Source organism: Chroicocephalus ridibundus, chromosome 10 (genome assembly GCF_963924245.1).
Source record: "Chroicocephalus ridibundus chromosome 10, bChrRid1.1, whole genome shotgun sequence".
NCBI classification, from domain to species: Eukaryota; Metazoa; Chordata; class Aves; order Charadriiformes; family Laridae; genus Chroicocephalus; species Chroicocephalus ridibundus.
The window spans coordinates 23116444-23143382 of record NC_086293.1 but is presented as its reverse complement, the minus strand read 5'-3'; the positions used below and the strand labels follow the sequence as shown (position 1 = coordinate 23143382).

At 39.3% G+C, this 26939-nt stretch overlaps 2 protein-coding genes across 5 annotated transcripts in view; both read right to left on the bottom strand.

Moving 5' to 3' along the window:
- Window positions 1-2142, bottom strand: part of ARHGEF3 (Rho guanine nucleotide exchange factor 3) — a 139403-nt gene extending 137261 nt beyond the window's left edge. The window contains exons 1-2 of one of the 2 annotated variants that reach the window (XM_063348153.1): window positions 2012-2142; window positions 1012-1139 (exon numbers count right to left, since the gene is read on the bottom strand). The gene's annotated coding sequence lies outside the window, so the exon portion shown is untranslated. The remainder of the gene's footprint in view (window positions 1-1011; window positions 1140-2011) is intronic. The other variant, XM_063348154.1, reaches the window with a different exon arrangement.
- A 6202-nt stretch (window positions 2143-8344) lies between these two features.
- The window catches only part of IL17RD (interleukin 17 receptor D), a 71779-nt gene continuing 53184 nt past the window's right edge, over window positions 8345-26939 (bottom strand). For 2 of the 3 annotated variants that reach the window (XM_063347916.1, XM_063347914.1), the window contains exons 3-13: window positions 26571-26696; window positions 23682-23800; window positions 23148-23268; window positions 22116-22160; window positions 21865-22016; window positions 20995-21060; window positions 20385-20439; window positions 19343-19453; window positions 17546-17730; window positions 13943-14882; window positions 8345-11650 (exon numbers count right to left, since the gene is read on the bottom strand). In XM_063347916.1, coding sequence (XP_063203986.1) covers window positions 11535-11650; window positions 13943-14882; window positions 17546-17730; window positions 19343-19453; window positions 20385-20439; window positions 20995-21060; window positions 21865-22016; window positions 22116-22160; window positions 23148-23268; window positions 23682-23729 — 1839 coding nt within the window. In that variant the 5' untranslated portion in view covers window positions 23730-23800; window positions 26571-26696 and the 3' untranslated portion in view covers window positions 8345-11534. The remainder of the gene's footprint in view (window positions 11651-13942; window positions 14883-17545; window positions 17731-19342; window positions 19454-20384; window positions 20440-20994; window positions 21061-21864; window positions 22017-22115; window positions 22161-23147; window positions 23269-23681; window positions 23801-26570; window positions 26697-26939) is intronic. The other variant, XM_063347915.1, reaches the window with a different exon arrangement.

Sequence of the window (26939 nt, the reverse complement as noted above, 5' to 3'; positions counted from 1 at the left end):
ATTAAAACTCTAGCAAAAACAGAATTTAAGAGGTCGGGTTAATTTTCTTCAGCACCTAAAGCAAGAGATTTAACACGGGGAAAACTAGCCCCTGAGCTGGTATTAAGACATTATGTGTAAACTCCTGAGCAGAGTAAGGTATCACTCACTTGAATTCATGAACGGCAAAACAAAACAGATTTTTGTTTAAGGACATGCAGTGTCACTGGCTGCTTGCTGGAAACAACTCCACATAACACACCTCCAAATCGTGCGCACATAAAGACACCCACAACTTGGAATCACTCCAGAACAACTGTCTACACAAAAGCAGTCCCGAGAAGAAGTGCACTATTCAAGACAGAGCGGAGGTCTGAGGAAATGTGCAGGGAATGATACTGAATGTTACAGTGTCCGCACGGTCACGAGGCCTTGTCACATTGCTGACTGATACGCACGATTCTGATGGGAAATTAAAAGGGATTTCTCTTCAAAACAATATGGTATTTTGTTTATGAAAACTGGATAATAAATACTTACTGAGAACAGGTAGCAAGTCATATGTATAAAAGTTTTATCCACTAAATGACAAGCCAAAGATGTTCCTGTGCACTCCCTCACTTCGTGTACAGTGGGGCAGCTTCGTTTCACACACTCCCCTACCTACATTCGCCAAAACTTATTACTCTGCAATAAATATTCTTAACTTGTTTCCAAATCACAAGGCTCCTATTCTGAATTCAAATTCTGTACAGATACATCATCCGTCTCATAACTCTTTGTGCTTGGCAGACCTCTGTACATGCTACAGAATTGCGTATGTAATCAAATTAATTCTATAACAAGTGTTTGAGAATGAAGGAATTTTCTTCTGCCCTTTCACTATGAAAGTGTAGCACACAAGGCACTAAAGGATAATACTAAACTACAAATTATATTAATGTATGTACACACACAACGGAAGAGATACACATGAACATTTATGTATTCACAGATTTAAGAACTATATAGAAAAATAAAGGTATCAGCTACCTCGGTTGGATTTCTTGCGTTAATGTAAATGGTTCCTCAGTAAATCCCACATTCTGGTCACCGCCAACCACATCCCTGAGGCAGGTGGTGGAAGGAGCCCACCATCGACGGCCTTACAGCGGCCTCACCTGCGGAAATTCAGGCAATGATCCGTGCCCCGCTAATTGCCGTTGTCTCTCTTTTACAGGACTCTGCTGTGACGGGCTTCACAAGTGTAAGTAATTACGCCGGGTGTTTGTTTTTTGCACTTTCCTTTCGCCTACAAACCTCCTCCCCCCGAGGTGCGGGCTGTGCTGAGGGGAGGGAAGGGTAGAAAACCGGAGGCCGGCGGAGCCGCTCTCACCCGCCAGGACGAGCAAGCAGCCGGGGGAATAACTTATTTGTAATAACTACGGTTTTCAAAGGAGACAACAGGCATCTGGGACTTCAGCCCCTTCCTTCGCGGGGTTTTCCTCATGAACAGACACTCGTGTAAGATTTGTCCTTAAATAAATCCCTAACGTCCCTAAACGTAAGAAGTTCTTTACCAAAAAAAACCGAAGCGGAGCGGCTGTCGATCCCTGAGAGGAAGCGGGTCAAGCGCCCCCCGCCCCCTCAGGGCCCCTCACAGGGCGGCCGGGCGCGAGCGGAGCCGGGGGCTGGCTCAGGCGGCGGCTCCCGCCCGCCTCACACCGACCCGGCCGGCGTAAAGCTCCGGCCGCGAGGGACCCCCGCGCCCCCCTGCCGGGGCATCGCCAGAGCGGGGCGAGGAGGGCGGCGACGGCGTGAGGAGATGAAGGAGGAAGGTGCGTCCCCACACACGCCCACCCCCGAACCGCCGGGGTACCTCCGCTACCGCTCCATGCCGGCTCTCGCCGGAGCCACAATGCAACCTTTGTGGTCCGCCCCGCCACGGCCGCCTCCCGTCGCCCCAGAGGAGCCGAGCCCCGCCAGCCCTGACAGGCAGCCACCTCCCTGCCCAACCCCAGGCAGAGCCCAGACGCAAAGGACGGCACCTTACCTTGCGCCCTCCTGCTCCTTCCTCGGCTCCCGGCATGCGGCTCGCACAGCTGCCACCCCGGCGAGGATCCGACGGCGGGGGCGACCAAGGGCGGCGGGGGCTGGGCAGGGGGAGCCGTTGGCGGCCGGCGGCGGGAGCGTCGAGAACGCGGGGGGTTCCAGGGCCGGCCCGGCGGCTGTCAGGGCAGGCGGAGGGAGGAGCCGTGTGTCTGTGTGCCGGCCCCCGCCGCTCCCGCGCGGTCTCCCCTCCCCAACTCCCACCCGCTCCTCCCCTCTGGGTCGGCGCCGAGCTACCAACCCCTGCCGCCCTGCCTCCTCCCACAGCTCCGGCCGCCACCGCCCCGGAGCCCTCCGCCCCCCGGAGGAAGGCCAGGGGTGAGAAGGGGCACCGGGCCGCCGCCCCCTTCCCCACGGCCGCGCCACGGGCTCTGCACGGCTTGTGCTGCCCTGGAAGCTCGGTTCCCACCGCCACGTTGGTGTTCAAAACAGTTAAGGAGGAAGAGCGAGCAAAAAAAGGGAAATGGCATCAGTTCCACGCTGAAAATCTCAAACGAGAGTAACAGTAAGTGACCAAGAGTAGGTCCCATTAGACCAACAACCTGGGGAAAGCAGTAACAAGTAAATTACAGGTGGGAACAGGCATGTCTGTTCTGGAGGAAAGAAGTATGGAAATATACTATGAAGCCCTATTGATCAGAAAAAAAACTAGTGCTGTGAAGATGGAAGCAAGTGGAGTATGAGCTCTTTAGGAGAGGGACTTTCTGATATGCATTTATACTGTGGCTGGTAAAGATCATCTTATTTTCTGTGACCAAAGTCTATAGGCACTAGTTCCATATAATAATAAATGCTAACAATTACACCTTAACACAAATGCAAATTCAAATGAAATGTAGGTGGTAGGTCTTTTTCAGTAGTAGTGTTGCCAACTTAAAACAGCCATTGCAAAAGCAATAATAAAAGACAAAAAGTAGCTCACCACATTTTGTAGCCCAGACACCAGAAATATTTTGAAATAGAATAATTAATTGTGTTCCTCAGCTATGGTTAGGCTTTCCATTTCAAACCTACCATCTTGCAGTAAGATTTAATCGTTCAGTTGTTTCAAATTGCTGAGGCTAGAAATAGAGTATAGACATAGACACACGAACATCAGACCTTGTTTCTTTTTAAGTAAATGTCTTAAATGCCATTTAATTTCTTCAGTTTGGGATACTAAGTAATCTCCGAACTCCACTTTACACAGTATGAAAACATTCTGGAATTAAAGTCACATTTAAAGAAACTGTTTCTTAAGGTGAAATATTGTTTTTAAACTAGGGACAATTCAACTGGAAAATAGCCATCAAGATGCCACAGTAGTTTTACAACTACCTTTTTTCTACTCCTACAGCAGCAATTCACATAAAATTAGACAGGTACGTGGGGACCTGGCACTTTCCCAGCTCTACGGAAGTTAGCTACACAGGCATTTATGTATTAATCAATACTATGTTAAGGGCAAAACCTGGGCTCCCAGCAGCATCGACACAGTTAGAAGAATGCAGAAATCTTTGAGGCTGCTCAGCTCTGATTATTTCTGATGGATTCCCAAAACATTGAGCCTTTATCACGGCTGCTGCCAAGAAAACACGTCCCACCCCCTGCGTTGGTAGTGCCACTGAAGTGGTGCCTATTACAAAAGCAGAGCTGCAACAGGCTGCAAGTGCCTGTCCATTTTTTCACTCAGGACTTACCAGGCCTGTAAAGGAAAAGTGACTGGTTTAGACCTCTATTTTAAACCTTAATTTGGTATTCATTATCCGGAAATGGGAAGAGACGCTGTTTAGAGACCTTTTAGGCTATTTTATGTGTCCTCAAAATTTCCACTTCCTTATGTAGACAGGGACTGAAAGATTAGTCGATGTAAATTGTGTAATTATATAACATACTGGAATCTGCTCGTCCACATCAACTAAAAATGTCATCCAGGGAGATTCAACACTTTTTTGTAATTACTGATTCGTAATTCCTGTTTTTTAAGATGATAAACTATATAACACAACTTGCAATTGTTGTTTGGTCGGCATTTTTAAATCTTAAGGAGCAGTGATATTGGACAGTTATACTTTTAAAAATTGTTTGTTTTTAACAAGCCAATTTAAGGGTAAGGGCAGGAATATTCAAATAAATGTACCTGTATTTCTCAGGTCTGAAGGCAGTCTAAGCAAAGAGGGTGAAGTTTAGAAATAAGAATCCTGCCCTGCTTTCCTGATTCACCGTAACTATTATTCTCACGCCACACTCAGTAGCTGAGCATTGTCCAACTGTTCTGCAAAGAGATGGCGCTTTCCTTCCTAACACCTAAATCACACCTTGGCACGTTTGCAAAAGCTACAATAAAGAGTAGACAGTTTCCTTTCTGTTGATGACTGATGACTTTTATGGGTACATCCTCCATATTAGATGTTGCTAAAGACAAGTAGGTCAAATTCTATTCTCACTTTTAATTATTTTGAAATAAGTATGATGTAACAGCCAGCAATGAAATCACTCCTGATTTTAATCAAAATTATAAAGGAGTCATTCTTGCAAACCAGGTTCAAATCAAGAATGCTCTTCTGGAGAAGAAGTAGTACCAAGAAGTTCTATGGGGCCGAAACAGGCCCCTGGAGACCGTCAAAAGGCTGTTGTAAGTTAACTCACAGGTCAGAGGTCTCGGTGGGATACCATAGAGGAAATAAACCACATTGCTCAATGTCTGCCCCAAATCTACCTCCTCCTCCTCTTGCAGTGCCTCTGCTGTGCAGCCCTCTGTTTCCCACCATGCTCCATCAGTAGATGACTTGTTGCAGGGGTGACACAGAACTTGTTTGGCGTATAAAACAGTGCCCTGTTGATTGTTCTATCATGCAGGTTATTGCAAAATAGCAAAAGCTGCAATAATGGTTATCTCTAGCGAAATACACTCACTGGTTACAGACTGCTGAAAGAAGCACCATTATGGCTCAAGACTAAGGCATGTCTCCCTGTATTCTGTCTTCAGCTGACACCAGCCTCATCTCTGCTAGGAAGTGGATTTATCTCCTATCTAGTTCCTATCCGCTTCTTGTGTAAAACGAGGTTAACATCCCTTGCTTACAGCCTTTGTAACCCCAGTTGTGCGCTTGTGAGGAAAAAAATCTGACTTGTGACACACCAAACAACTCCTCTGATGCATATCCCACTCACATTGTTAGTATCTGATTTCATAATCAGACCCACTGAATTGGCTGAATCATCGGAGAAATAAAGCATTACTAAAAAGGGTGTGGCCACAGCATTCATAAAAGGCTTAGAAAATGTTACTGAAAAAGACTTTCATATCATGATTATTGTTCTGCAACTTGCACTATAGATGACTTTGACCAGGCGGGAGCTAGCTGCGGTGAAAACATTCTTGGCACCCGCTTCCTCGATGTAAAATCCTTCTGGGAACTTTTTTCTTTGAAACAGGGTTTAGTTTGGTAACTATGTAAAAAAATAAATAAAAGTAGTCCAGCCTTTTGACAAGTTTAATCCTCTGTAATTGGGTTAGAAATAAAATTTTCTCAGCCATGGAAGAGGCGACTTCTACTTTTAGTTTTGATCTGTATTTTTAGTGTACTGTCAAAGGTAATCAAGAAAAGAACTGCTGGTCTGCAGTTGTTGGCAATAATCAATATTCTATAAAAGGCGGTGTAGCCTCCAAAGGTTGCTTTCCTCTGATATGGGAAAAACACTGTATCAGTCTCCCAGGCCCTTTGTATAATGTTGGGTTCCACGTCTATTAGTAAATAATGTTATATTCTCTAGGAAATTATATTATGACTTTGAATAGTCAAATACTTTTGGTTGAGTAAAATCTCATCATAAACATGGCTGGCTGTTACAGAAATTCAGAGCAAGTTACGTGAAGAATCTGATGTTGATTTAGAGCCAAAGGGTTAATACAGAATTTGCACAGGGAGCATACATGTGTTATAGCATTTACAATTACATGAAACCACAGGTGCGTAGTTCCCCTGTGGAGAAAAAAATACCAATTCTATAGACTATTATGAAATAAACTTACCTGACTCTCATAATGAACAAGACTGCCTCTCTCTAAGTAGATCTTTTTGCACACCAGTAGCAACAAAATAGTTCAAATTCCAGCTAAATCAGCAGCCCAACAGGACGGCATTCCGTACACTCACTCACGCTATTTCAAGCTTTCATCTATTGTCAAGGCCTGTGAACCTACCAGCCAAGTCTGGAAAAAAAGGTCGTTTGATTTCTGTGATAAATCAGCGTTGAATGTTACAGCTCCCTATCCATTAAAAATGAATTATTTTTATTAATTGATGAAGAAAATTATCCAGATGTTAATTTATTCTTGCACTGATATTTACTATTATAACTATTATGTCTATTAATAGTTTATAATAAACTATTATATCCAACTATATATAACTACCCCCTCCCCCCCAGCATCTTTCCTATTTTCACATTAATGTTTTCAAACTCCCAGCCTTCCCGAAGAAAAACTGAGCTTTTAGCATTATGGTAGGTATGGGCAAGAACTTCAGTTTCTGGTCATCTAGCTGACATCTGACACTGAGGAAAGAACATTTCCTTTTCCTCTGCTTTTTGTCAAACAGACAATATGACCAATCTCTACTTTTTCTATGCACCGTTATAAATATGATAGCATTGTCAACAGTGCCACTGCCCATAAAAATGAATGCAATAGGTAAATCAGAATCTATTCCATTAGTTCTAAGAGAATAAAGAATGAAATTATATCCCGTTATAAAGAGAGAAATTGACCTTTGTTCTGGTTGTTGAGTCTGAGAAACAGCAACAGATTATAGCAAGTAAAATAAAAATAAAATAATTTATAGCAATAGAGGGGAAAATTCCTTCAGCTGATCTATAGCAGAGCCTTTAACTTCTGACCTTTTAGAAATAATTCGGTCTGACCAATTATAGTTTGAATGCGCATATTGCGTGCAGTGCACATTTTCAACCGTAACTCAAAAAGTGGTTGTTGCTGTGTGATTGCTGGTTGTGGGTTGTTGGATTTTTTTTCTGTGGGGCATTTCAGTATGAAGTCACCACAATATTTAAATGCAAGATAAAAGAAGAAAAATGAGAGCTTACTTCCTTAAGTTTTTTGAGACTTATTATCCATATGTACATCCTCATATTGAAGCATGTATTTCCACATCTTCAAGGTGGAAGAATTTTGGGCAAGACTTCCCAAACATCAGGAAAGCATCCTGAGAGTTCTCATGTTTTAAACTCAAGGTATAAAAACCAGAGCAACACCTTCTTTCCATTTTCTTTCAACCACGAAGTCCCTTGTGGGCTCCAAGGCAGAGGATACAGAGATTAGGACTGCAGAATATACACGTGGATAACACATCTCAAATAAATCCAGTTCAGATACAGAGAAGTAACTTATCAAATTCCCTTTTGAATTGCTAATGCAACTATTCAACTTAGTGACCCTTCAGAACGTCTCCAACTTACCTGGTGATAAGAGGCAGGATTAGGAATTGTGGGATGGAGGCCCAAAGACAACAACAACAGGTATAAACATTTTAAACATCATCCTATAAATTCAACATAGCTAATGTGTATGCAAACTATCTGATATTAAGGAGGCAGTTCAAGTCTACAATAATAACAAGTTTTACAGACAGATTTTTCTATAGCATTCTACGTTTGATTGTGCCAGACAAGAAGTCCATTATAAACACCTTCATTTACCTGAGCAACACAAGGAACAGGAGTGGTTTCAAGGCTTATCCTTGAAATTACAGTTTGCAGGGTTCATTGACTGGAACAGTGCTTTGAAATCCACTTGAATCAAAATAAAAAGCATATAAATCTTAGGTAATTATCACATCATCTTTGACAAAATTAATCCAATCCGGGTTATTATGGTTTTGCAGTTGGTGTGGATAGGTTTCAGAGCCAGGTACTGCTAGGAGACCTTCAAGGAGGATATAGGGAAAATAATTACATAAAATCATATTAAGACAGATTTTTAAAAAAAATAAAAATCAGACCCAGTCTGTCCAATACAGAAGTTTTAGAACATGAAAGTTTCTTACGGTTGCTTGACTATATTAAACACCCAACAAAATATCATCTCACTTCCAGATGTAGTATGAATAGCAGTTAGAGAATCTGGTTGTTTGTGTGGTGCGTAACTGTATTAGAAGTGTTTTGGGTAAAACAATCGGTCTCTTAAGCCAAGTCTTCTTACACTACTAAGAAAAGCCCAATGAAAGAAATGGAACAAAAAAGTTTTATTTTGATATTTAACTTCTAAATTATAGTATCATAAAAATTTTATTTCTGCAAACATCAGCTGCATTCTATTTTCAACAGTTCATGTGTTTATGTACAGGTACAAATTATGGCAACAACTACACCTATCATTCACACGCTGAACACACTGCCATATATTGAACCTTCAGCATTCCAACGTTTTTTCCACCCTCCCAGAAAATACATTTTAAAACATCCAAACAATGTCCACACACTTGAGTCTAATAGAAATTCAAGGGATTCATTCACCAATAACATTCTGGTTAGAGTTTACTAATGCTTGAAAATAGGAGTAAGCTAACCTCTAATATGTGTATTAACATACTTGTTTTAAAACTGTTTTTTTACAAGGATTTTTGCTGTTATTCTCATTGAAGGGAAAATACAGAATTCTTGCAAATTCAGTACTACGTCCTTCCAGCATCTCAATATACACAATGTTTTGCTAATCTTTTTAAGCACTGTGGCTCTGTAAAAAAATCTGTGCTAAAATCAGATTAAGTATTACTTTTTTCAATCTTGTATATTTTATCTGTGGGCTTGTCCTACTCTAAATTTTCAACTAATTATATTCTCTTTCTTTTGAGGACATATAATATGTTGTTTCCACCTTGTGTTAAGAAGGAATGAAGTAATTCTTTTCTTCCCCCCCACCGCCCCCCCCCACGCCAACAGATTTGATTGGCATCTGCATATACCTTTTATAATTAAAAAAAAAAAAAACAAAAAAAAACAAAAAACATTTGCAGGATTGTACAGCAAATTTGGAAGAAATAAAAATTAAAAGATTAATGACAAGTGAATCTTTGTGCAACTGCTATTGTCCGTTTTTGAAACTGAGCCTTCTCAGAGCTCGACACAAAAACCTAATCCGTTAAGTAATACCAGTTCTGCTACTGAACTTAACAGAACCAGGAAATCTTCCCAGTCTTTAGTCTAGCAGAAAATAACAGTATGTGAGCTGTGACTTCCCACAGGGGAAAGCAGCACTGCCCTCGCCAGCTAACTGCTCAGGAATTGCCGCCTCCTCATCTTTTGCAGCTTTGGCATTTCTAAGCACCCAAATTGTGTAACCTTTCTGCCTGTGCCTTATCAACCCAAACTCTCTCTCTAGTAAAATGGCAAGAATTGCACTGAATCAAGATCCTTCACAGCTGGATTTAGTAGAGGAGCATTTACCTCTAGATATTTGACCCAGGTATTTTTCAGCTTCAAAGAACAGGAAAACATGAAGAATTTCGCTTTCAGTACAGCCCAAGGCACAGCATAAAAAAAACCCCAAAACATCACTGAAGGTGCAGATGATTCACTATGTACTTAAAACTACTGAAAACTTACTTCAGTATTGCAAGTTTGAGGTTTTCCAGCTAGTGATTTTTTTTCGAATTCGCAACACAGGAAGAGTAAGGAACATTACATGAATGGGGAAGGCCCTCCGAATCTGCCAGGTCCATCTAGTTGATCACAGAATTCCGTATTATAATTGCAAAGCATGGCGGAGTTCTGCCATCCATGGTTACATTCAAATAATTGTTACAGCACTTTTGTGTTTCCATCTGCGACAACAATTTTGAGAGTCTTAGGTTTGGAAATTCAAGTGATTTAATATAAACTGATGCAAAAAAAAAAAAAAAAAGGCAAAAAAAGCCCCCAACACTCAGGAGCTTTAAAGCTACTCAGCCAGCTCATCGCTGGTTTAATAGTTCTATCTCATGCTATTAAAATAGATAATACAATGTAACAGTCAGCAATGTCTAATTCTCATCTATCAAAACTGAGAAAATATTTGAGGTGTTTGAGTTCTCCCTTGACGTATTTCCTAAAGTAACCTCCTGTGAGTGGAATGTGAAGACAGGTTAAATGAGACAGAATCTGACTCCGTGAGCAAAACAGCCAAGGGCACATTGCCAAGGTGTCCTTGGCTATTTGCTGGTATCGTGCTTATTATAATCGTGCCTAGAACTGCAGTTACACAGATGGGTTTCACTTATGAGAAGTTGCTCTTTGGAAACTGCGGGGATATTTTGGATTATGGCTCACCTACCTGGTCGCTGCAAAAGAAAGGACACGCGTGCTCTGTGTGTCTTTAGATAAACATGTCCAGTTGTAGTTTAAGCATTTTTTGTTAATATAACAGTATTAATATTATACTATCTTAATAACCAAGTAATGATAAGTATTGTGAAAAATAACTGTGAAATAACTGATAGGCTTTTGTCTACTGGTTGGCTCAAAACAAAGCAAAGAATTCATGCCTGTTCACTGCTTCTCTTCACTTGTTTTACCCCAGATGATTTTTGTAGCAGCATGGCCTTGAAAGATAATATTAAATCCCCCATAAAGCATACTCATTTCATGGCTGAACCAAACCAGAACGATGTCTGAAATACAAAATTTGGTCTTCCTTCCCCCATCTCTTTAAAGTGTTCTTTATATTAGCGCTTCCAGGAAGAAAACAGGAAACTCAGTTTCCAAGGTACCACTCAGCATATGCAGGATCTATATTTTTGTCTGTTATGAAAATGATACTTCAGAGTCGGTACAGTCCTATTCCTGAGTCATCATAGCCAGACTGTGGGGAAGAGCTAGAAGAACCATACAGAAGAGGGAGATATGCACTTATCTGAAATTAAATACTGAAACATATTAACATTTGGGGGAGGAGACTGCGAGGAAAGGAGCTCAAACGTTTCTAAAAGAAAATTATTTCTTCTGATGGGGAATTGCTTGATCTCACCTTTGGCATTTTATCTTGCTTCTGAAAAAAATCCTGCTCTTATTCACTACAACACTCCTGCCATCAAGTATGTCAGCACTTAAAACTAGAGGCTGGACTACAAAACTTACTAAGACTTAACGTTCCAAGCTATTTTATGTCCAGTTGCAAGATTATTTCTAGCAAAAAAATATGTCAATTTTGATTATGGCATCTGTAAACAGTGTGATATCATGACATTTAAATTAGTAATAATTTTGAATATATTCCCATCTGTTTTTCAATGCTGCGTTTTTCAAATCATGAAAGACTTTATACAGACCAAAAGATTCGAGTTTACTGGCCATAAAAAACGCCTTAGGAATAACAGATCTTCTTCAGGGAGTACTTGTTCCTTCAAGCAGATTTAGTGCTGAGACAGTGTGGTAGTTAAAGCACAAACAGAGGCTGTTGATAAAGTGGCAATGCATAACAATGTTGTCATGTATTATAAAGGAGCAATTGCCTGCAGTTCGTCAGTGTGGATATGGCAGTGAAGTTCTGCTTTACATATTCCAGGCACTAAGAATTTTGTAGCAGTGATTACAGGAGGTTCTTCTTCCCCTATAAAAGGAAAAGAAAAAGTGAGGTTCGTTAATTGAAACACTGATTTTGTATTTGGCCAACATTTTAGAAACACTGCAAAGAAAACTTCTAAAAACCCTCTGGATCATAATGCCATACATTCATGAGGCTGAAATACCATGCTCAGCAACTCCTTATCTAAAGAATTAATACAAATTTTCTCCCCAGGCAGGGCTTCTTAGAGAAGACCTTATCCTGAATGGACCTAGTAAAGGTTTGGTTGTTGCTACTTCCTCAAAATTAAACTGGTTTGAACTTCAGTTGATGATGCCCAATATGATGATCTCTTTGAGAATCTTTTCTTTGCAGATCAGCAGTCTGCACATGAACTGCACTGAAAGATAGAAATAATTACAAATTATGTGACTTACGATTTTAATTCAAAAGATTAAATCAAACTGTCCTTTATAGAAGAAAGGAAAGATCTACCTTAAGATGCTAAATGACAGAGCTGTTCACTTCTGTTCTGACCAAGTAATGGATAAAAAAAATAGCCAGAACAGAAATAGTACTGTGAATTCAAAGTAATAATTTGGAAATGTCCAACTCGTAGAACAAGAATAAATGCTAAAAAATTCTATCGTCTCCTCTCGTTATTAGGCATATAAATATTAGGGCTATAAGTATTTTGCATGTCTAGGACAGTAAAAAGATTTAACGGGTTTCACTCTAATAGGCAGATGATGCTCAGTTCTAGATACTGTCTCATTTGTACCTGTACCTCATTAGGACCCTGGTTTGGCTGAGGGAGGGTTTGAGCGAGAGTCGGTCCGCGTGGTGCTTTTGGACAGGGACAGAGAATGGGAAAATGGCAGAAATTACAACGGTTCCTTAAGATGCTGGAACACCAGTGTTAAGATCCAACTCCACCAGCTAGTACTATAATGTTTAACCTCTATAGCTGAAATGTGTTAACAAGTAGGTATGTGACTTGAGTATTAATCACTGGAAAGACTGCCTCTTTCTTCCAGTGACTCCTTGGCAGCTGGGATACCCAGCTGACAGCTCCGTGATTGAATCGGGAGGGGCATACTGGTAAAGCATTCTTACAGAGAGGCCATAAATTTTAAACTAGCATCCGACTTTCATCTAACACTAGAACCTTTACAGATATCATCTGTAATTTTTCCCCACAAATGTGAGAAAAGGCTATGTTGGCAGGAAACTAAAAAATATAATATTAATTTTGAAACAGAGTATTTGTGGCTTACGCAATTAAATCAGTAAATCTGTATTTTTTCCACCTGAAAAGTTCTCAGGTTTTAGTTATTTTGTCCTATAGACTATCTAGCCTATAAATACAGATGGTGTATCTGTAAATCAATACCTGTATTATCTCCCCCAACATAATTCTGGCATCAAACATTAGTTATGAATTATATGAATAATAATAAAAAATAATCCATTTAGCCAAGAGAAAAGTCTAACAAATGAGCTCACTGTCAGCATTCATTCAAGAAAGCAGAACAGCTTACCACCATCAAAGTGCAATATTCACCTGTTGTAGCTGCTTAAGGAAAATCTCAGCAAATAGCCGTTTTATCCTATGAATACAATTGCTGGAACATTCCACACTGATGTAGTTGTGATGCCAGTTCAATGTACTGTAACTAGTAAGGTCGGATCAGCTTTTTATATAGCCTGAGGCAATATTTACTCCTTCTAACTGTAGGCATCTAAGCTGGGTATCTATTTCACAAAGTGTCTTCTAAGCATTTCAATTCTTCAGCTGAAACCCGTTTGTTCATTCCTCCCAGCCCCATATCCAATGAGAAGCCTAATGTCATTCTGAAACTTGAGTATAGCCGAGTATAGACACAGTATAGACTATATCCCTAAAGCTTCTAGTATGCGCTGGAGCAAAATCGGATGGCAGTTTTAGATTTATGACCATTCTGCAAGAATGCTTCACCATATCACCCTCTTGATTAAACGACACAGCTGTCAGCCAAGTATCCCAGCTGCCAAGGAGTCCCTGGAAGAAAGAAGCAGTCTCTCCAATAATAGGTCAATTAATAGCAAGTGACTTTATTAATAGAATTTTAGTGAAATCTTACTTAGCTAGGGATCCCCCCCGAACAATAAGTTAAGGAAAAGATTCATTTTTCTGAAGTTACTGAAGCCTATCTTTTTTACCACCTTTATACAATGCTTACCTTCCTCTGCAGCCTTCTATATGGCTCCTAACATATTATCTTCAGGATTTTGAGATGGTAGAAATATGCTCACAATAACCGAATATAATTTTGTGTTTTAACCGCTGTATCTTACCTAAACCCGATGATGAAGAAACACTTCCTGTAATGGAAGATGTTTCCATTTGGTCTGTCAATAGTCCTTCCATTAAAGGTAAAGATAATTCAGATGAGGGAACAGACGAATCATAGATTCCAGAATCTCGAGGCATATCTTTAAGATTTGAAGCTTTAATGACATGTAACAACGGCTGAAGAACAGAGCTGCCACCACCTTGAATGTCCTGAGTTTCCGTATCTTCTCCAAGGTTTAAGTGCTGAATTATACAGTGAGAGTCTGAATTCCCAGCCGAAATAATATTTACATCTGTTTTCAGGTAAAAATCGCCATCTGTCACCTGTTTATTCACTAAGTCATTTAAAACCAAGCCAGAATCAAATTTTTCCATGACAGGCTCCGAGTAATGTAAAGAAGGTGGAGGGAAGGGAATAAATTGTTTCTCAAACCAATCTGGTTCCTGATCAATGAACTGATGCATATTGCAAATGGCAACATAAAGGGACCTCCCAGATTTGCTCCTGAAATAATTCCTTTTACTAATGTTAACAGGAAACGCCTCTGAATCCTGTACACTAAGATCTCTGGAGTGTAAATGTGAATACAGCTGAGGAAGATTGTCCATGAGTTTGTATTTTGTACTTAGATCCAGAATACCAGGGATGTCTCCTTCACAGGAGTAATCAAAGTAGACGGCAATGAACTTGCAGAGGTCGTTTGAATTCTGCTTTGCCTGACGAAGCTTCTCTGCAACAGTTAACACAGCAAACAGAAAGAGTTCTCCTTTCCCTGCATCTTTGGTTACCCCTCTGTGTTTCCAGTTCTTTTTTTCCACGAAGTATTTCATTCCCTTGGAACACACAATGATGATAAACTGGGACTCGTTTATTTTTTTTATAAGCCACTCTTTCTGACCTTCTTTACAAATTTTTAGATCTTCCCACAAATCTAGAGCCACCTGGAAAAGAAAAGAACGTTCCGGTTGATATTCATTATTAGAATATTAAATATATTTGCTAATAAAATATAAATGAGTTACACTCAGTGAGTCAGCTTGCATCTAGGCAGCAATTGAGAATCAATGATGAGTTTAACTATAGCTTGTTCCTGATGCAAATACAAGCTGTTTTAAAAGAGTAATAATTAACACAGTCTTGACAGTGGACAAACCGGAATCAGTGCCATTAACCATGTCAGTAGTTATTCACCAAAATAAGCACGGCCTCATATTCATTCTAAACTTCGCTTGTGGGCTGAATATTTCGCTGGGCTAAGAACGTGGGTGAACTGCTAAGATAAAATGGAAAACCTTCCAGCCTTTTTTTTTTAAAAAAACCTAAGAATGCTAGTTACTATATAAACCCATTTTGCTGCTTATTTATTAAAGAAAAACATACTTAATTATACTTGTGTTACCTATAAATTTATGGAATCAACAGGTAAGAGTGCAAAGCCAAGCAGCTGAATGTAAACTGGGTAGTTCCTTAAAAAATAAAACCACTATGGATTGGTACGTAGCAATATTTCTTGGGGAATAAAAAGAACATAGAAGATGTGGTTGGACGAAGTAAATTACTATTGACTTATCTGATCAAATTAGAGATCACCAATCTACAATAAACAATGTGTTGTGCCTGCCTCAAACAATTTAACCGTTGTATATGTGGGTCCAGAATGTGCTGAATGTAATGGAAATCCATATTCATTTATCATCGTTTGCATACTAATGATGTCTGATGCCAAGAATTTTCATATCTAGATACAAACATGATTAGTGCCTATAACACCCAGTCCTTTCAGTCAGGATGCAAAACAGCAGCAGCTTATCTCCGGTAAGAAAGCTCTGAAAATTTTATCATCGTAAGAGTTGTTTTATTTTGTACTTTTTCTTAACATTCTACGTGGTCTGAAATGCCTGTGTACGCCAAAATGAAGGACAGACCACTTTATCTCATGGAAGAAAGAACGAGCAGTAGAGTAACTGAAAAAAATAGATGCAAAAAACTTCCATAATAGACACGCATCAAAAGCACTCATAAAGCATTTTTCCAGAGAACAAAGTATTTTTGCTCTGCTAGATCACCCATACCAGAGTGGAAAACCTTGCCATGTCAGAAGACAGAAAGCAGGTGGATGCCTCGAACACAAGGACTCATGAAAACTGTTACCACAGTGTCAGCTACAGGAAGCAAGTGATCACGCCTGCAGTGCTCGGGCAGCCGGACCAGAGCATCACTGTAGGTCTCTCCCAACTGAACTGTTCTATTCTAGGTATGGGGAAGAGAAGGCGTTTTACAGCTCCTCGGGAGATACGCCGATGAGGGTACAATGCAGGTAAGTTTTCTTTTGTGTCTGTTCTTGTTTCTGTTCTTCAAAATACTGCCTGATCTGCTATCTGAGAGAAAGGAATTTTAATGTGGTCGAGTTATTATTTTAAATGGCTATTAAATGCCACGGGTTTTGTCCTTTTTGAGAAAATATTCCAATCTCATAAGAAAAATCCTTGTGCAACTGTTCCATTATGCATGGAGCACCACTTTTTATATTAAACTCCACAGCTTTAATAACAACACATATTACTTCTGTATGTAGATGCTATCAGTATTTTGTCATACAAATCTTAGAAGATGCCTGATCCCATATGTTGCATGGTACATAGTTATAGCAGTAACAGCTCCCCTTAGCACTATTCCAAAGAGGTACGGCATAGTAGGGCTAAAGTACATCTCTAAAAAGGGGATTCAAATAAGTTACTTATAAAACACCTCACCTGAACCATTTTAAACATGAATAAATTGTGAATAACCCCTCCAAACATGTGAGGCATCCATCACGCTACCATGTTTGGCCAGGAGAGGTCAGGCTTGCTCTGTGGTTGAAAAACCAGTTCCCCTTCACTCTTCAAATCCCAGTGGCAGGATTAAAATGCAGCAAAAATAAGACTCACAACTGTCTTGCCTTTTAGCAGTTGAAAAGTGAAAGACTGGCCACATATTGATTATATTTCACAAAGCAGTCTGAACTTCTAAGCCTAGTCATTCAAAGTAACAATTTGAATGTCTTTCTCGTAGCTTTAAATCAAAAACAAGAATAAGACACGCTGATTTTACAGCATTAATGGAACAGAAGGGAAGTGAAAAAAAAAAATCAATAAAAATTAATACATAAGTGTCAAAAGTTAATCCTAATTACACAGATTTTTCTCTCTGAGTAGGAGTTTTAATAGATTCTGCTACTTTGAAATTCCAATATAGAACCTATTTTAGGAATACTGAAGTATATCCGGTAGATACCAATACCCATTTGTGGCTGCCAACTATAAAGATGCAAGACCTACTAAACAGAAAAAGACGTTAATATGAAACAAGCTAAACACAGCTGAATGAAAGTTCTGGAATCAATGTGGTACACCTTTTCCACTACTCTCTTTTTTCACACGGGCTATGATCTGTTCTTTTCCCTAAGTAAAGAAAATCTCTATAGCCAATATTTAGAAGGATAACTAAAGTTCTCTCTGTGGAAAAGAGAGATTGAAATAACTCATTTTCAAGCACATATTATGAGTTTTGGGGGTGCTGTTTCAGTTAAGGAAACCATTTACAGAAGAAACGTTGAGTTTACCTCACAGCCGCAGAAGTCCTGAAGAAAATAAGCGAAGCATTGGATGACGTTAATGTGTTTCTGGCAATCTTTATTGGAATAGCAGATGAACACTTTTGGCCGGGGACGAAGTCGTTCCACATGGAGACCTGCAGCATATGCTGAAGATTCTGAGCTCTCCTCATCTAGATGGGAATATATATTTTCTAAATTGGAAGAGAGAAAGAGAGTTCACACTATAAAGCTTGGTTTTATTTTTTTAAACTTTCATAGGCTCATTACTACTGCATGTAGAAATGGCTTTTTTCAAAAGATATTTCTGTCCTTTCCAGCCTGAAAAAGAAAAGTTGTATGTGCTCTATTTATCCAGCTTAGGAGTTGCTACGTACGTGGAACACACTTGGAAAGTGAAATGTGCCGTTATTGCCGTACAGCTCAGAAAACTTAAGAAAGGCTTATTTTATAAACAGAATGAGGCTGTTTCACCTCTATCCAGTTTCAACAGTCGTCATCTCTCTGTTCAAATATTATAAGCCTTAAAGATGTATCATCATCAAGAGTTTGCTGTATAACAAAGTGTTTTGTTTTTTAAAACAAACACACACACACAACGCAAGCCGCGTAAGAATATTAAACTCCAGGTACACAGATGCCTTCAGAATATCATACAGTATCTCTCTGGTACACATACACACACACACAGAGCCACGTCTGGATGTTAATTTGACATTAATTTGAATTAAGATATGATTAATTTAAATCAAAATAGCTGTTAGCGTTTCTCTCCTTGTATAGATGCTTTTATGCTGCAACATAAAAGTCTGGTCTTATGCCAGACATTCAATCTAGTCCTACAGCTGATAAGCTAATTTGGAATAAAGCATGAGTATTTCAAAATACAAATATCCATCTAGGGATTTAATTTAGGACAATTCATCAGGAACAACTGTCTGTACACAAATCCTTTGTGATTCGTCTGGGGTTTTTTTGTTGGAACTGTGCTAGCTGTGAGCAAAGGGATAGCTACAGGAGACCAGAAGGTAAAAGGATTTAACCCAGATGGCATATAGCACTTGCAGTGTACTTCTGTGCCAAAATGCAGATGGATAACACAGGTATGTGAGGTTTGGGGATGTAATCTCTTTTTCCATATTCATGAAACCGCATGATTCCCTAGATTCTACAAAAAAAGCCAATTGATTTTTAACATCTCAATGTATCAAGTATTGCTTGCCAGCTCCTGGACACAGAGGAGAGGGAAGTCAGCAAAGAGGGATGGAATCTAATTTAGAGAAACATCTGCAAGTAGTCTTAGAAAGTAGATTTAGGAAGATGGCTTAGGATGAAGTGTAAAGGCAACTTCCAGGAAAGTGAGCAAATCTGGAATAACAGATACAGGTAGTATTCCAGACAGTGCTGAGAGCTGGGTTTACTTTCCTTCTGGTTTAAAATAAACATGAATTAGATATTTCTGAATGAAATAAGGGAATGTTTAAAATATATCAATTTAGAGATCTGTTTGTATTCTGCATGGTCATGGAGTACTTTTACAAATAAAAAGAAACCCAAACCCAAAAATATTTCCTTTCTACAGTGAAGTCTTGATTTGTGATACAGTACTTTCTATGGCAACAAAAACCATCAATTTGGTACAAGTTTCAACACACACAAAAGCAGCGGGGAGGAAGGAGAAAGAAGCAGAAAAGTAAAGAAAGCTCTTCAGATAAAGGTATTTCTGGAATCAACCTACCAGTTAAGACATTTTTGGTTGCAAAAGGGCATCGTTACATGGAACTTACATTGAATAAACCGTCTTACCTTGCTGTTTCTTGCGGCACATCACAGTGAAAAGCGTTGCAAATGCTGAAATGACAACTAAAGGGACTGTAATGGCAATAGCTCTTATCGGTCCAGCCCACGGAGAATGTACTTCGAAAAATAAAACAGAATTAGCCATACGCAAATAAGCTATATGATAATTATCTACTCAAATCTTCACACTGGGAACGTAAAACTGCTGCAGTACGCTATTATCAGGTAATTCTCAAATATTCAGCAGAACCAAACATCATCTTCTGCTCCATTTTAAATAGGTTTAATGCTGATGGTCCCCATCACCACGACATCAGAGAGACTAAAGTACAAATGCTGCATGCCAACTCAAACCTCCCCCCACGGGAAAAACTTTGCCGAAGATATGCAACAGTCATTCGGACCCCACAGATTTTTGTTCCCGGGTGCTGAACTAGCCCTGAGAACTGCCTTCTGCACAGATTACCTTTAGCAATGAGCATTAGGATGCAGTCCATTTTGCCCATTGCCTTCATCCGCAGCTATGTTTTGTGTCTGCAGTTACATTCTGCAGTCCCTATTTCGCTTCTCAACAACTGGTGTGACACGCAGACACGCTAAGCGTTCACCTGCCAGGCTTTCCAGAGCGCCTGACAGGATTTCAGGGCTGAAGTACACAGGCGGGGAACGTGTTTACGCTGCTCTCACAGCTTCGTTACGTTACTCCCACACTACTGCATGCATCAGTGGTATGCAGTTAACATTACAGACTATGATTCTTCATATCCATATATATAGAAAAAGTGACTTTCCCACAAATATTTCCAATGATATATTGAAGCAACCTGTATTAAATATAAATGTACAGAGACGCAGATGTGTATGTACAAGTGTGTGTGTCTACTCATTTTATTAGGCGAAATAAAATATCACAGCACAATTGCCTCAGTAGTCTTGATTATGGCAAACAGACAGAGGTTAAATTGAGATTTATTTCCAACATAATTAAAACTGAATCTAAATTAATAAGGTAAATACTGTACACTGTTTAAAAAAACAAAATTCATACCTGGTTTTAGCGCATAGTGCATTGTTTTCCTTGTTGTATTAGTGTCATCAACCAGCTTTGAAAAGTAAAAGTGGGATTTTATTTTGTGGAAATTTAATTTTATTTATTTTCTGCAATATGTAAACAAATATAACAGCTTTCATGAACAAATGTGAAGAAACTTACTGCTCAAAAAGTTAAAATTACAGAGCACCACAAAGCAGTAATTAGTGAAATCATTTGTCTTTATGGTACATAGTTTAATATTGTAATATTAACTTTCAGAGTTCACATACTGTCATCATCAAGAGAAATACACAGCTTTAAGTATAGTGAAAACTGACTAAACTACAGAATTCCGTTTAAAAAAAAGTAAAATCAAAGTCCAAGAATTATGCAGGCCCACAGCTGTACTTCAAGGCACAGGTGAAACTGCTACGTGCTCAGGGAAGCAAAGGTACGGAAAGGTCAAGAATAATCTGCCTAAAAACCTTCACTTGCCCAAGGTACCTCAGTGGGGATGCCTGAAATCCAATCTTACCAGTGTGACTTGAAATACTTTAATTTCAGTTAATTTATCCATCAACAAACTCATTTAGCTGTTGTACGAATGACTATTTATAAATATTACCTCAATTATGTAATCTCCTGGAGATACATTCTGAAGAATACAACTTGTGGTATCTGTGTTTTGCTCCTATATCAAAGACAGACAATACTTTGCAAGCCATTCATACACTTAAAAAAAACAAATAAAAAAATACATTCGCCTTTATTTAGAAATATACAGTGCCCTCCCGTATTAAGACCCCTAAAACCAGTAAAACTAAGTCTCTCCACTCAAATATAAAAGGACTACAGTCCTCTGCCTGCAGAACTACAATATGATGAATTATCAAAAAAAACCCTTAAAACTTTGGCCTAATACATAAACTCTGCATTATGCCCTGAAGCTCCCTAGCTTTCAGAGATTTAGGATGAACGACTGACCGGTGAGAACAAACTTGCCACTGAATACTAACCAAAGTTAACGAAAATCATACAGCAAATCGCAGCTCCCACCAGATGACCTACGAACACAGCTGTACAAAATCAGAGAGAACCTAATTCCACGCACACACTAAAACGAGAGCTATCTTGTGGCGCTACCTCAGATGGGTAACCCACAAAGCGGTCAACTTTGGTGCAAAGGTGAAAGAAAAAAGTAGGAAATATGTATAACAAACATAATAAAACTGCAGCTTGAAGTACTAATTAGTTTAGGGTCTTAAAGAGAGAGAACAGTCTCTTCCCATTTGCTTATACAACCCAGCTCCCGTGGAGCCCTCAAGCCTGGTTTTGACTGGTGAGCGCTTTACATAAATAGTACCAAATAGTTTAAAAATTTTAAAACTGATAGTCTTCTACATTATATTAAGTTTTTAAAGTTTCTATAAAACCACAGAACATCTAATGTTAATAGGTTTTGTGCTTTTAAGAGTTGCAAAACTCAGCGACGCACCTGTTTGCAGGTCTTTTGCTTAAATGGCCCTTCATGCTTAAGTTTGTAGTGAAGGAAGTAGTACCTAAACCCAAAGTTGTGAGGTGCGTGATCAAAGGACACTTGCATGTTAAATCCCTGCTGGGTAACATTCAGATTCCTCGGCTTCCAGTCTGTCAGAGAAGATACTCGTGAATTGGAAAAAAGTGACTCTTCAAGTACAGTAACTTTTTGTAAGATGAAGATACAGCAAATATTACATCTTTACTTACAGGGTTTGCAGACAAGGTTTTCTGGCTGTAGCAACAATTCACATGCTACAGATAAACACAAACATTATTAATGATACAGTATCAAAATGCCACGCTATTTAAACACAAAGAGAATGAGGGCAAAAGAAGGGAGTTTACCATTTTGAAGAGAAAACCCCCATTTCTTTCCCAGTCTCCCAGCCTGGAGTAAATTTGTTCTAAATTCAAGTCCCTTCTCATCTTTATATAAGAAACACAGGTTTGTTAATTTGAAAATAGCATTCCTTAGTGAGGCAAAAGGGATAACGCAAGGCACAGCACAGCAGGAGAGGAAGCTGAAACTAGTCTGAAATACATTTACTCGGAGTAAGTAAGTACGCTGAGCACTATTACAAAGACAACGTTAATGCAGTCCGCATCAACAGACAGACTTGAAAATATTTTAACAAGTTTTACAGGGCAAAAACAGCTAAGGAGGACAAATATCAACATTTCACCCCAGAGAGTACTTGCAGTTTCTCATCATACTATTTAAGCACTGAGGAGCTTATTCAAGTTTCTTGCCTTTAACTCCAATGAGAATTGCTATGTAATTTTGAGAAATTCAACTTGAGTTGTTGCTATCCAATTGCACATGTACTCATCCATCTCTATCTCTAGATCTGGTTTTGAAACTGTGATCTCAAAACCAAAAGCAACCTGAGCTTCTTCACAATGTCCAGAGAGAAGGAGCAAACCATCTTCCCGCGTCAAATGTTCCCAAGAACCAGGGGAGTAACCCTGCTGCAGGCAAACCTGAGCCCGTCTCAGGCCTAGCTGAGATTTTCTTCTGCTTGTTGCCCAACACCACAGATTGATCTGTGGCATCCAAATTCTTTCCACTTAACACCCAGATCTTCCTTCAAAGACTATGTCAGTAATTATCTTAACTCAGACTCATCGAACATCACCTACTACATTCCTTTATTGGAAAAACTAAAAAGCCAGGCGGGGGGCGGGGGCAGCCACTGGTGGAGAGATGATATGCAATACTATCTTGTATGCAATACTTACGTCTAGTTCGGAAGAAAAATGGGTGATAATTACTCTCATTTTTAATGGAAGGAAAAGGAACAATCTTTACAAAGTAATCTGTTTCAAACTTCAGATTTACAAAGGGCTGGGATTCCATTCCCTACAAAAAGACAAGATTGCAATATATTTTAAAATCAACTGTTATAACTGAAACTATTTTTCAAAACAAGCCCACAGTTTTGCAACATTAAGAATCCTTTACCTACCCCTCCGTTACACACCGACACGAGGGATCTCAATACAGGTTTGGACGGGGACTATTACAGGAGTGCACCTGAAGCTTCCAGCTTCAGGAAAGCTTCTGTAGGAGGGACTAGATCTGTCCCCAGAGCAACAACTGTCGTTAGTTTAAAGAATAAGACTTTTAGGAAGCAACCTGCATCCTAGCAAACAGCACACTGAGTATATATTTAAATAGAGATAGATTTAGATTTATATGCGGCATATAAACACTTTCAATACTATTCCCACAGTCAAGCGACAATGAAACTTTTCTTGAAACAAAGCACTTACTGTTCGTTTAAAACTGGGGCTGAGCTGCTTTGGATCTTTTAAAACCATCTGCTGGCATTGTCTTCCCTCTGATTTTAACTCTTCAAGTATCACTCGAAATCCTTTCAGGTATTCAATCCCTGCAAACAACAGGGCATTTAAATAGAAGGCTAATATTTCAAAATGCATGATGTGGTATTTTATTTAATTCGAATGTATTTAATTTGTCTTTAAAAATAAAGCTTACCAGTCATAGGAAACATGTTTGTGTTTTAATACCTGCTGTTGTACGTCAGTTCTTCCCGCATTTTTTATCTTGCCTATTTAGAATTCAGTCTTTGGCAAAGGCTGCAATTACTACATACTTGTGTAATGCTTAGAGCAGAGGGGCCCGCATCTCAGCTGGGGCTTCCAAATTATCACTGCAATACAACTTAGCATTACCTTCCTCACCCTCAGCAATACGTTACAGTAACTTCACTTCCATTATTAGCAATGAAATGTAAGACTTTGCGAGCAAATTATAGAAACGCTCCTTTATAACATCTTCCTATCACTTCTGAGATTACCAGATTAGAGTGGTGGCGGTTGTTACAACTTCTTTAGTTCTAGTGTAGTATGGGGTAACAGAAAACTTGACGTAAACGGAATGGAATTTATTCCAGTGCGTGAATACTTCCAGTTACTTATAACTGGTGCCAGAACTACACCCATTTTTTTTCAAGTTACTCTAACACAACTAACTCCCAGCACAGTCTCTTTACATTTGTTTGCAATGCTGTCACGATGGAATTACTCCGTTAGATGACTAAACTGAGTCACAGTGATGTGAATGTCACAGGACAATGCCGGAGTGTCACCCTGTGATACTCTTGTGGCTCAGGTATCAAAGTCACTGTTTAGTTCCTCAAGACCAACCACCACTACTCCATCTAATTACATCTTTTCAACAGCATTCCACACGGCAGAACACGTATTTATCAAAGACACAGCCACAGCCTTTGTAAGCTAGATGCTACATAAATCAAAACAGACTGATTTGAGTTTATGCCATGCTTGTCAATTTAAAAAAAAAAATCCCAAATGTACAATTTTCTACGGACCTCCTCCATTTCAGTTGGTTTCATGGTTTTGTGGGGTTTTTTAATGTTTTATAGTTTTGTAAAAGATAAAGACTGTGAGTTGCCCAATGTGTTCTTAATATTTCATGGAACAAAAGCACTATTTGTGCTTACACGAAGACCATGAAAGAGAGTGTCCAGTCTCCACGTTACCCGAGATGTTTCAGCGGCAGTTCTGTCCTCACAATTTCCAAAGGATTAACCTCTGATGATTACAAGGAAGAAAACCAAGCTTTGTTTCCCATAGAGATTTGGTTCATCCAATCTGCAGCTGAAGATTACCAAATGCTTTCAACTGCACATTTTTGCAGAATTAAGTGTAATTTTCGTATACTCTTTTAAACTCCAGAAATTAATCATTACTTTTTATCCAAAAAATTATGTAAGTATGATTTAATACTGTGAGGCCACCAAAAAAAAAAAAAAAAAATCACAATTTTTCTTATCTAAAATGTTTACTTTGATAAATGCAGGTCTAGGCTAAAAAATTTATATTAAGTTTAATAAACACACATTTGCATTATTAGCCATATCTCATCATTTAGGATGCAATCCTACCACATTAATGGGAACTTCCAGCTCTTACTAAATCATAGAATCACAGAATAGTTTGGGTGGGAAGGGAGCTCTAAAGGCCATCTAGTCCAACCCCCCTTGCAATGAGCAGGGACATCTTCAACCAGATCAGGTTGCTCGGAGCCCCGTCCAGCCTGGCCTGGAATGTTCCAGGGATGGGGCATCTACCGCCCCTCTGGGCAACCTGGGCCAGCGTCTCACCACCCTCATTGGAAAAAATGTCTTCCTTATATCTAGTCTAAATGCTCCCTCTTTTAGTATAAAGCCATTACCTCGCATTATTTGTATTATCTTCGATTATCTTAAGCCACCTGCCCATTTCATGATGGTTAGTTTAGTTAAAACTAGATAATACAATCAGTAAATCCACTTAACCCAGCACACACATACACTGCAATACGTTGCAATCTGCTGTAAGCAAATGAAAGAGCGAGGGCCACCACTGGGAACCCCTCCACACTGGGAACCCCTCCCTCCACACTGGGAACCCCTCCCTCCACACCTGCTCTTCCTTTAGGATACCTCACGTACCACACGTGAAACATCGACATCTGACACAGAGACCGAGTAAGGGTGCCAGTGTTAATTCACAATATTGAATATTAGTAAAGCTTAGTTTTTCTTTTCAGGATCTTAAAAAAATATGTATATGGAAGTTATAAAACTTTCTTCACATGCCCCAGTGGATGATCTTGCGCACCCCCCACTTTGGAGACAACTGCTCTAGGGGGCAACAAGGTACTTCCAGTGATTAAGTGAGTAAGGAATATTCTTAGTGACCAGACCTGACAAGGAAACACATTAAAGTTTGTACAGCGATGATTAAATAATGTTTTCCACCTGTAAGACAATTTACATCCTAAAGAATCTTTAAGTGTATTGGCAATTAAACTCAATCAACGCCACTGAAATGCACCAATGCCTTAGGGCAGGGAACAAAATCAGGGCTATTGCAGTTCTGAAGAGCTGGAAAAATTCGACAAACTGGAACAGTAAAAAGCAGCATATGGCCGCAGAGAGCGTCCTAATTTTAAGGGTATTTCAATTGAGCTAGTAAAAATAGCAGCTTTGCAAAGCTGTTAAGAATTTCTTTCTTCTTAAGCAGTTTGCTTCAAGGATCCCAAGCATAATTTAATTATTTTACTTAATACCAATCACCAAGAAGTTACTACCGACGACATGATGAATTAGTGCATTTCCCTCTGCTACTCACCAATGGTATTTGCTGTCCAAAGTATCGTCACTGCAACCTGTTCGTAACACGCATACTGACTGATGGTTATATTCTGCACATCTCCAATCACGTGTTTTCCCACTGAATTCAGATAAGGCGTGCAGTCTAAAAATACAGAGAAATAAAACGCTTTAAGAAAAACATTCTTGCTGATGTTCTTGTGCCATAACAGAGCAAGTAAACGATAATCTGCCAACAGCACCTAATCCTAAAGATCTATTCAAGCAGCCAGTTTCCAACATGACCTGCAACTTTCCGTGTAAAGAAGAATAAAGAATTGTTAATTTCCGAAAATTTCTTGAAGACTGAGCAAAGTAAAAGTACACGTGTGCTATTTATTCTACAAAA